This window comes from Molothrus ater, chromosome 7 (genome assembly GCF_012460135.2).
Source record: "Molothrus ater isolate BHLD 08-10-18 breed brown headed cowbird chromosome 7, BPBGC_Mater_1.1, whole genome shotgun sequence".
NCBI classification, from domain to species: Eukaryota; Metazoa; Chordata; class Aves; order Passeriformes; family Icteridae; genus Molothrus; species Molothrus ater.
In genome coordinates this window covers 32,923,583-32,935,241 of record NC_050484.2, presented here as the reverse complement: position 1 = coordinate 32,935,241, position 11,659 = coordinate 32,923,583, and the positions used below count along the sequence as shown (strand labels likewise).

Sequence of the window (11,659 nt, the reverse complement as noted above, 5' to 3'; positions counted from 1 at the left end):
CAGAAATGGTGGGCAGAACATCCTAACACATCTAGATACCTGTAAACAGGACTTCCTCAGCAAACTACTCCTGCCTCCAACCAGGATTTGTGTCTTCTGCTGGCATCATGCAAGAAGGAACAGAGCAGGAAGAGCCACATGGATTTGTTCGTGCTAAATTTTTACTTAGGTTGTGTGAGGCTGTGGAGAAAATGGGAAAATTCTGAGACACTTCATATCACACAGTAAATCCAAATGACACAGCTGACCCCAGATCAAAAAGTTGTTCAAAGAGAGGTTAATTTTTTGAGTCCTCAAGACCATCATTCTAAAAGTTTGGCGTGCCAGACACAGGTGGGCATCTCAGTGTTTCTGTGTCGTGGTTAAGGGGTATTTTGAAATACAGATGATGTATTGCTGCAGGTGAGGATTGTTGTCGGGAACTGAAGTTCTATCTTCACCCTCTAATTCATTTATTTAATTTCACCCCTGTTCCCAAAAGCCAGGTTCTGCTTTGTCACTGAGACACTGCACAGGGATATAGCAGCCATCCTTCTTCCCTGCTCCATGGATCCTGGTAGAACTAACTGAAGTGCACCTCTGGGCTCCTCATGGGCAGGGAGGGAGCAAAGAATTAACAGCCCTGGCCAAGAAATCAGTCTGTCAGGATGGATAATGGAAAACCATAACACTCCATCACTCCCACCAGTATGACTGGGGGAGCTCTTCATATCACAAATCACTACATAACCCAGTCCTGCATTTTTGGGAGCTGGTCAGCAGAGCACTCAGCCATTGAAAAAACACCCTCCTGAGCAGACCTGGCAGTGTGGGTGCAGCACTGCCTGGGATTCAGGTGTTACAGCTTCAGAGCCCTGCCCCTGGCTTCTGCAGGCACATCTGCTCCCTGCAGGGCACCAGGGCTCTCTCTGTGACCCACCTGGTGCCCAAGGAGGCAAGGGCTGATGCAGATGAAGATCACTGCAGCTGCAGTAGGTCCTTTCCTGTTTCACCCACATACCTAAATCAGTGTCATTTGGAGCTTCCTCATCAATATCTGATCAATATCCACATCAAATAAATAAATCAGCCATTGAGATGCTGTAATGGGAAATCTGAGGTCAAATTGGGGGACAGGCAGCTACTACTAAAACATGCTAATGTTACTTAATTATAGCATACCTTTTTACCATACTTCAGGCAGTAAAATTAGTACAATTTAATGAGCACTCTATTCTCTTGGTAATTTCAGTGAATGATCTGCTCCTTAGCAAAAATTTTAATAAAAATACTTCAGCTTTTACCAGATAAAGGAAGACATTACATCAGATGAACAGGAACACTTTGAATTCCCTCATTGGCTATGATTAAATGCTGCTGTTTGAAAGCAAAGCCCATTTTGTCCCTATCTGCAATCATGTTTCAGAAGTCAGATTGTAGTTTGTACTTAACCCATGAATCCTGCCCCTAATGTTTTGTGAGGAACAGTAATGAAGGAAAACTGCTGTGTAGACTGTATTCATTACACATTTCATTTTAACTAGGTCACAGTTCGAGACCTCCCAACAGGGAACTGCTACTCTTTCACTGATCCACACATTATCACATTTGATGGATGGTGAGTATTTTACTTTGAAATAATTTGGCTCAATTACTGCAGTTATCAGTTTCTGGACGTGGCATGCATTTGGGCTTACATTAGAATATCAAAAAAAGCATTGAACAGGTTTGCTTACAATGAGGAATCTTCTCCTTCAACAGCACAAGTGGTTTCCTTCCAGCTGTGTACTTCTTTTAACAAAAGGACTAGAAATGGATTCATCTTTGAGAAGCAATGCGTTTGAGTCTGAATAATTTTTAAAAGACAAAGGTCAGATTCCAAAATGTTCTTCAAATAGAACCATCACCAGTGTCTTTGTGAGGGTGTCTACACCACAAGTTGTTGTGTTAGTGACACCCTAGTGCCACCCAAGTGACACTTTATGTCACCAGGGCTGCACAGCACACAGGGACAGCCTCCACAGGAGTTTAGCAAGATCTGCTGCAAAGTCACTCATCAGAAGGATGCTCTTGGTTTCTTCTGTTTCCAGAGCTGGTTTGTGTCTAGCTGGAGTTGCCAATCATAAACACAACCAAAAAACCCCAAAAAGATGGCTCTAATGTCTCAGATAAAAAAGTGCAGAAATTATAAATGTCAAATATCAGGAGAAGAATGCAAAAATAAAGTTGTACGTCCTCCTGTAGTGTCCAAATGTCCTTCTGTATTACCCAGCAATAAGCTGCTTAAAGACTTACAGAGTCAAAGTGGTGCCTTTGTGTTTGACAGCCTGAACTGTACAGAACTTTTCCACATTTAACTCCTCTAATCATTCATTAATCTATTTATCCCAGCTAATTGGCATCACTGAAAGCTTTTAAAATTTGCACCTGGCACATTTGATCCCATGTTGCCAATATTTGAGATGACATTCCAATTTTGTCATTCTGCCATTGACCTCCTGATGGCACAGACAGTGACTTTGGGTGCACAGCATCCACAAGGGCTTGGCAGGTGGGAATTTCTGCTATCCTGACATCCCAATTTCAGTCCAACATGCTCTGGAGGTGGCATCTGAAATGATGTCAAAGCTGGAGAAATCTGTTGATGAAATGTGAGTAAGAAAGGCAGTGACTCCATTAAAGGTTACACTTCTGCTTCTAACAAAGATTTCATGTAAATTGGGCAGTCTGAGATAGGAAATTAGCTCTGCTTATCCATGGTTTCCCAGTCCCCCTTCTGCTTTGCTGAACAGCATTTAAATGTGGCCAGGAACTTGTTTCATAGAAGTTTGGGTGCTTTTCTTGCCTTGGAAGCTTCATTAGAGCTGCATGAGGTTCAAAGGTATTCCCATACCTTATGTAGCTGCAATTATTTCAACTCTGGGATATTAAACTAGATCAGAGTATTATTTCAAACCTCTCCATACGTTTATATTCTAAAATACTCCCTTTTGATTTAGGGCTGGGAACAGGCAGTTATCTGTCAGATTGTTGTGTTTAGGAAATTATAAATAGCTGAAAAGTACTTCTTGGAATGGGGATACCCTTCCAGCCATGTAGCACATTTTTACATTGCTTCCATGAAAAAAAAAGGTCTAAAACCAAATAAAGCAACTTGATTTGAATAACTCATTTTTGAATCCTATTGTTGATGTCACGCAGAAATGCTTCTAAGCAATTTATGTTCTATTTTGACCCAGGGAGTTTGAAAAAGCCCATCAGTCTGTGTCATCCTTCCTCAGAGTCACACAAACTCAAAAGAGGAAAAACCCGGGATCAGCTTGGCCCCTCAAAAGCTGCACTTTTTTTCCTTGTGGACACAAATTCATCCCTGCTCTGTCCAGTGCAGCTTTTAATGAGCCACATTGGTGGGGCTTCGTCCATCTCAATAACCAGGTTATGTCCCTAAGATAGATCACTTCTTGGTATTCAGCCAAGTTTCTTACCCATCATTTCACAGTCCCATTACTCCTACTTATATTCCCATTTATTATTGTAAATAATTTCTCTTTCAATTATTATAATGATTAGACTACCTTATTACACATCAGTTAAGCAACTTCTCTGACTGCCTATCCAAAAAAAAATTGCTACCACACTAGCAAATGATTTTAAAGCTCTGCCTTTAAGGAGTGAGGAAAGCAAGGTCTGGAAGGGAAGCGTTCCCCTTTTTTCATGTAAGGAAATGTGGTGGGAAAATGTGTTTGAAATGAGAAACTTTTTGTGGTTTCAAAAGTTAAATGAAAATCGTGAAAAATTTAAAATTTAACTTCAGTAAAAATAGTTATTTAAATAAATTTGTAAAATTGAAAAATGGTACAAAAAATCAAAAGTCTGGAAGTGTTTTTCTTATTGGCAGTACAATTTTCTTACTGAAAGGGCCACTTCCAATGTAATTTTGAGTTCTATTGTGATGTTTCCAATGGTTTTAATCTGACATAGTGAGCTCACGTGACATCTGAGGTAGTTAGCTATTCATTAGACCACTGAAATACCCAACTCCCACTCCTTAATAGCACTCCCCTTTGCTGTGCCTCCTGCTAATACATGTCTGTAGGAATATTTATCTTGTAATCTTTTCATTCTTCTCACCAAAGGCTGTGACTGAAAATCAAAGAAGAATGTGTCATATTTTACAGCATAAGCACAATCAATTTGTGTATATTGGAGCGTAGATGTGAAATAACGTTAATTACACCAGCTAAAATCCAGAGAGAGCACTTCCTTTTATAGCAAAGTACCTTCTAAATTAAACAAATGTGAAAGCCTGGTAAAGCAAAAGTATAGCCCTCATTACTGGTTATGGCACATAATAAATATAAAAGCTTTTCATGCCATAAATCGCAGATTCTTAAATATGAAGTACTAGCTTAAAACTAAATATGCAGAAAATCCTTTTAGGGCAAAGTAAAAAGGGGAATTTCTTTTGGTTGGGGAACTATATACATCATTTATGTTATTTTGCATTTTACCTAACCAAAAAAAGTTAAAAGATTTTTCAGACTTCTCAAAAATTTTCACTAATCTATATTATCCCAACAATATTACCACCAAGGAAATGGCACCATTTGCTGGTTGGCTTTAATTGCTTTCATCATAGGAGCCCACAGCTAAGTCCTGGGCATGAGTAGCCCTGCCAGGTGCTGGGGTTTTGATAGTCTGCAGCAGTTTAGCTGTCCCCAGGCATCCAGTGCCTGCTGAATATAACCCAACATCTGCTCTGAGAGCGACGTGATGGGATGAACACTCTGAAAGCAGAGAACGTCCTTCAGCACCACCCAGCTCCTCATAGGGTCAAGCCTGCCGTGAAATTGTTCCTAGTAGCAGAGAAAGATGGAGCCTAGAGGGTCAGGCCAACAAATCAAATCATTTGGTGGCAAAGCTGTGGTGGAAAATCTTCAGGAATGACCACAAAAAACACTGAACAAATACAAAGGTAAAGTGCAGCTTGGTGAAGAGGAAGTGCAGTGTGTGAGTTAATTGAACGCTGCTAGGTAGTAGTTGTTTACATATGTTTATATCCCCTTCTGTCCCTCTCTTATGATTTACCAACAGAAATTGTTCCTATAGAAGCTCACTGCCATAACCAACACTCAGGAGTGTTTTACAATTACTGGATAAAGAGCATAACTCAAGCCATGACTTCATGCCAGGACAAGAACTTGCTTCCCCCCTTGGAAAACAATCTAAGTACAAGAGGGGGAGGGAGGGAACCCCTTTTCACCCCATCTGCCCATTGCTGCAGACTCTCAGGGGAACAGGGTGGGGAAGGGCACTGTGGAGGGAGATTTAGACACAAACAGTGGTGCCTGGTTCACAAGGAACATGCAGAACTCCCTCCTGCAAAAGCTGCTCCAAGCCTACTTCAGGCATTTAGTACTACAAGCAACTCCAAGGTTGTCCAAAGAATCATTATCACAATTACAGTTGTGTAAACATCACAAAAGTTTACCTGACTACATCCAATTATCCATCTAACTGATCTGAAGGCTCCTGGAAGCTCTATTTTAGGCACAGTGCAGGCTTGTGCTGTGCAATCTCTGCCATGACTTAATTGAGGGACTCAGAGTGACTTCCAGGAGGGTTGGATTGGGTCCACTGTCAGTGATTATTAAGCAATAAATAGCTCCCCTGACTGCAATGACATTTACATGCATATGCAAAAAGAGCCTTCTCTACCAGGCAGAGATGATTAGTCTGGGTACAGCCAATCTGATGCCTGATTTCCCATCAGCCTCCTTAAACTCCTCTCCTTCTAAGCTGATCCTGTGGAAGGAAACTGTGAAGGTGCTCTCATAAAATATCCTCTTTCTCCCCCACAAAGATGTCCAAATGGAGCGAGTACTAGAGGTTTAAAGAGATTATCTGGTTTTTATGTTGTCCTTAGTTCTGATCAATCTTAGCAGCAGCATCTATGCAGTGTAATACAGGATTTATGTATCTGATTAGAAAGTAGGATGAGACAGAACCATTCAAAATCTTATCACTTTATGGCCAACCTAAGTTTTTCAAGATGAAAGATAAAGTCAGATGTGCTTTCTATCAGAGAAAAGGAGCTGAAGTTTAAATTTTTTACTATGTTTTAAGCTACAAAGTTATCTCTAGCTTTTTTTTTCTGAAGAGGAGCAAAACACAGAAATGTACATGTAAAAAAGTCACAGTTCATAAGCCATTTGCTTCTCTGCATAAGAAACATTAATGGCCTGAAACAATGAGGATGTTTGTATGTACTGTTTTAAAAATAATCCTGTTATTTAGCAGAAGCATTTTATACATGGCTTTTAATGTTTTTTATTGTACAAAATAATAAAGCTTATTATTATAAGCTTATAGTTTAGTTTCCACATTAGTTAATTTCATAAAAATTGAGTTGAAAACTAATCACAATGCCTTAAAAGAAAGCAGAATAATCCATTGTTTTTAAAGATAGAAGCTGTTGGCTTATAGGAAGAAAACATCAATAACATATATTAATTATATGGCTACTATTTCCTTTTATATAACAGAATAAAATAGAGTGAGAATGAGACAAGCTTATGGAGTGAGAGCACAAAGAACAAGCAGAAGAGGGTCCTCTCACAGGCCTCTGTGGTGGAAACCCCAGAGGTTCCAGATGGTTCATGCAGAGGCCAAGCAAAGTTGTTAAAGTTATCCTGCTCTTGGCCTCACCCAGACGGAGCAGGGACATTCCTTACAGAAAAGAATGAAAGTCCTAAATTGCTCTCCACGCTGATTGCTGATCCACGGAGTGTGGTAGTTGTGCTTAGGGGAAAGTCATTGAGGGGGAGGAACAAACTTCATTTTAGCTGGCTTTCAGTAGAATCCCAGATTTTCACAGGAACCCTTCACCTAGCCACAGCCAGACTTGTAAAATTTGGTGATTAGTCACAGAAGAGGTTATTTGAGCACTGATTTCCCTTTGAACATCACACTCTAAAAATCAACCAATTTTGTTGAGGCAGGAAACTTCTTCCCATTTGCTTTACATCAAATGTTTACCCTTTTTGCCCATGCCCATTGCCATGGCAGCAGCTGGGACACAACTCCTGCTTTTCACAGGAATCCTTAGTCACTTCCAGCCAACAACTGCCACGGCGTTCCCTTGGATACAGAGCCAGAGAAACTCTTCCCCAAGTCCAGCCAGCGCTCTGCTCTAATGATGGCGCGCTGCTGAGCGACTCCCAACACAGGTGCATGCTGAGGGTGCCTAACCCTGTCTGGTTTTGTTTCTTTGTGGCTGTTCAGGCGCTACGACAGCCATAAAATCGGGACGTTCCTGCTGAGCCGCAGCGAGTCGCGGGCGTTCGAGGTGCACGTCCGCCAGTGGGACTGTGGCGGCCACCGCTCCGCCACCGCCTGCAACTGCGGCGTGGCTGCGCGAGAAGGGGGGGACACCGTGGTGCTGGACACCTGCAATGGCCACTTTCAGGACAGCAGGCCCGAGCTGACCATCATAAGCACCGAGGCATCACCACAAGTCAAGATCCTGAAGTCGTACGGAGGCAGGAAAATAACAGTATGTGAGTGGATGGCTGAGCGCTCTGGTGGCGGTTGCGCTTTGAGAACTAGTGTTTAATATTTCTGAATTATCACTGAAGTTGTTCTCAGGGTTTCTGTGGTCGTGATGACACCGAGGTGTTAGAAAGTCTCTTTTTCCCAGCCCTGAGATTGAAGAAGGAGTCAGGATCCTTTGGCTGTGCTTTTCAAGGTGGTTTATTCTCTGTTATCTAAAACATTCTTTTCCTGAACTGCTGAGATCTGTCCAGCAAGTCAGTCCGAGGCACACTGCCCACCCCTGAGGCAGTGTTATCTTTTTATACTAAAAACTACCTTTACATTATTTACAATAATTTCCCAATACCTATCACCTATGTTAGACAGTCTCTCTCTAAACCAATCCAAAAGTGTCAACATCACCCAGAGGATGGAGGCTAAGAAGAAGAAAGAAGAAGGGCAAGGCACGCCCAAGTCCCTCCATCTTGGCTTCTGAACCCCCATTCTAAAAACTCAACATTCTACTTTTTTATCTTGTAGCAAACTAACTGTCATTCTACTTAAACTCTTTTGGCTTGAGAATCCTCATATAAGGTTGGCAATTTTCAGTTTTTTCCATGGGCTAAAATCAAAGCCGCAGGTGTCTTTGGCTTTATGCCAACGTCTCTGAGCCCCCTGGCAGGGGCTCGAGCCATCCAGGGCACCCAGAGGGATGTCCTGGGTTCCAACAGTTCCTATGAAAATATCTGAAGCCATCAGAGTGCCTGCAGCCATAGGTACTGCAAAAAGAGAGGCAGGGAAGTAGCTGGTTAAAGTGTTGGTTAAGCAAAGTGTGAAACCAAACAAAACAAGTACCTCTGGAAATTTTTTGGCGACACAGCGGAGCTCTGATAGCACCGCTTGCTCTCTGCAGCACTCCATGTTTGCTTATGCCAGGCACTACCCAACCACATCACATAAAGCAAATTTCTTTGCAGAGCTCAAGATATAAATATGCAAGGAAAGATCACAGGTAGCAGAGTAATGGAATTTTTGAGTGGAGCAGTAAGACACTATTATCCAGAGCCTAAGAGCCCCCAAAAGCTATGAAAATGGGCTGTAAATGTGCAACATTTGCTGTAACATAAAGCATTTGCCTAAACAAATATATGGCCACAACTTACTTTGCATAAGTATTGCTTATCCACACTAATAGACTGAAATCACTGGAAAAATAAGAGCAGGCTGCACCAGGGGTTTTGGTAAAGAAAAGAGCTGCAAATTAAGGCCAAGAAGATAATTTTATCCTAGAGTTGTATCATCAAGATTTATTGCTATGAAATGTTTTGGATGAAGATCGGTCCACAGCAGAGCCAGAATGATGCAGGAAGTGCCTTGTGCTTGGCTCTCCTTGTGATCTCACTTGGAATAGACCTCAGGAAGGCAGTAATTGAAAGTCTGTTAATTATAGAATAGAGAAAAGCAGGAATCAAGCTGTCATTTCATTTTGCGACCTGAATGCAATATAATTACTGTTTTATTACTAGGATAATCTTAGCAAGGAATCCCTACTCTCATTTACACCTGAGGTAAAACTCAGGGAAGCAAATCAGGGCAGGCTGGGGACACAATATGAATGCTGCTGTGAGGTGAGTGGGAATCTACAGGAACCGTGCAGCAGAGAGCAAGATCCCAGAGCACACCACTGAGTGGGATGCATCCCAATCTTCCCAGCACTTGTCCATCATTATCCTCACGCAGCTCAGGAACTGGCTCCCACAGGCTCCCACAACATTCAAGGAGGATCAGAATGGGGTTGGGTCACGCAAAGCGGCAGCTTCCAGCAGGGAGTATAATAATAACTGAATAACTAGGCAAACTGAGGGCTCAAAAAACGTTCTTTGAAGCCTCAATTAGCAGCATTAAATCCAGGTGTGATGCCTTGCCCAGGGCAGCAGGATAGGAAAGGGTTAGAGCCCTCCAAACTGCCAGAATAAATTCACACGTGGAAATATTAATCTGGTCAGCGCAGAAGACTGAGCAATTCTGACTGCAAGGGTTTTACACGCAGCCCTCTAGAAAAAGCCTGAAGTAATGGGGAAATAAAATGGGCAGAATTATAATTTAGTGAAGCCAAACTCTGATTAAACTCTGGATTCAAGCACAAAAATAAAAATATGAGCTTGTTACACCTTCACAGGTATCAGTAGATATGATGGGGAGGAACTTCAAAGGGACCAGAAAATCCCCACCCAAAATAAAGGAAAACGAAGGACATTATTTGGATGAATAAATTATATTTAGGCAGGGGCCACTTAAAAAAAGGAAAATAATACTTTTGAAATTATTATAATGAGATGTTGGCAACTCTAATGTATTTTTTAAGATTAACTGAAAATGTTTACTTCTGGATAAAAAGAAAGTATTAATGCTACTTATCAGGATAGCATGTTCCTGCTCCCTCTCCAGGCTCAGAAAATTTTCAAAGAGTTTTTTTTAACCTGTAAAAATACAGCAAATAAAAAAAAAAAAGTCAGTTGAACAGATATTTTCTTTTTGCTTTTTTTTTCCCCTTATATTATTTGGTTAGTAAACCAATCTGAAAAATCCATTATCCACACAGTTACTTCTTGTTTTGAACACTGCTAGGCTTTTTTTCCCTTTTAAAGGTCAGTGTAAGCCTACCACTAGTCCTTTAATGAGAAAATTGTTTTATCCACTTTAAAACACAATCATTTTCTGGATAATCCGGCCTTGGAAAATGAAACAATTGCTTAGAAGGAAGAAAGATATTTTTCAATCTTGGCAGTTTCTCTAAAAAAAGTTATTATTATAAAATTATAATATAATAATATAATATAAAAGACACAATGTTGGCCTTATTGTCAGGGAAGTCACTTCAAAAATTAGCTGGTAACTTACCACTGGGAAAACTTCAATGGAGGCAAATATTAATTTAAGAAGAAAATACTCATAGAGTTATATATTTATGTAATGCTATCAGATACTAATGCCATGGAATCTGAAAGCAAGCAAAATAATAGCACAAATAAATATTTATAGTGTTTCTAAGTGATCTTAAATTACCTCTGCCATCACTAACATCCTGCTTTGAAATTTTTGCTTATGGAAAGAGATGTTTTTTATTGCATAAAAAGCTTGGTAAGAGCTTCAATGTACTGGAGTTTTGTTTTGTTTTTTTTCTGCCTTTTCAGATCCTGTTCCCTTCTGGGGCATTTGTTCGAGCAGACCTGAGCGAGCGGGGAATGGGTGTGACAGTGAGGACACCGGGCAGGGACTTCAACAGCACCCGGGGCTTGTGTGGCCTCTTTGATGGGAGGGCTCACAACGACCTCAACAACATGCCTCAGGAAGACTTCATAGAGGAGTGGAGGTACAGAGATCCCAGCCAGGAGATGCTCTGAGCTGTTGGGAAGGACGAAAGTTTGACAAGAAAGTCTCACAGATATGTGTGCTTAGCAGAAAGATTTTTGAATGTAGAATCTGAAGAAGGAATGGAAATTAAAGCAAGTTTTGATATGGAAGAAAAGAATTGCTGAGCCAGTCTTACTGGATAACCAAGGAGGCAAAGGGTGTGTTAGCGAGAAGGGGTTTTTATGGCTTAGAGCAAAGGATAAACCCACCTCAAACAAGAAGATGCTTTTACCAAGCAGAAAGATAGCACAGGCAAACAATTCAGCAAATGTTGCAAGTAGAGAAAAGGTCTCAGAATTTTCCACTGCAAGAAAACTGAAACACAACTTCTAGCTTAAACTGTAATGTACTGACTTTAGTGATTGGAGAACAGTAACATGAATATGGTAATTATAGTAGTCATGATAGGCTATAGATAAAAGTTCAGGTATAGGTTGGTTCTACTGTATTAAAATGCTCAGCAAAGAGAAGTATATAATGCATTGTGACCAAAAGAAAAGTCTATAATGCAATATAACCAAAACCAAAGGGTCTCCAGGGCTGCCTGCAGCTGGAGCTGACAGCTGTAGGCACAGGCTCTGTCACCCATGACCCTGGACTGCTGTAACCTCTTGGATGGGATAAATTGCATTTTGAAGAGCCCCTGGAGTCCTGCATCTCTCTTTTCCACTCTTACACTTAGCACTGTTCCAAATGGCCTTGATGGGTTTATTTCATTACAGACTCCCCTAAT

The 11,659-nt window shown here is 41.0% G+C and overlaps 1 protein-coding gene across 1 annotated transcript in view; it reads left to right on the top strand.

Annotated features, from left to right (window-relative positions):
* The window catches only part of LOC118688922 (von Willebrand factor D and EGF domain-containing protein-like), a 171,110-nt gene that overhangs the window by 68,386 nt on the left and 91,065 nt on the right, over positions 1-11,659 (top strand). Inside the window, exons 8-10 of the mRNA XM_036386867.1 lie at positions 1,524-1,597; positions 7,264-7,534; positions 10,707-10,885. Coding sequence (XP_036242760.1) covers positions 1,524-1,597; positions 7,264-7,534; positions 10,707-10,885 — 524 coding nt within the window. The remainder of the gene's footprint in view (positions 1-1,523; positions 1,598-7,263; positions 7,535-10,706; positions 10,886-11,659) is intronic.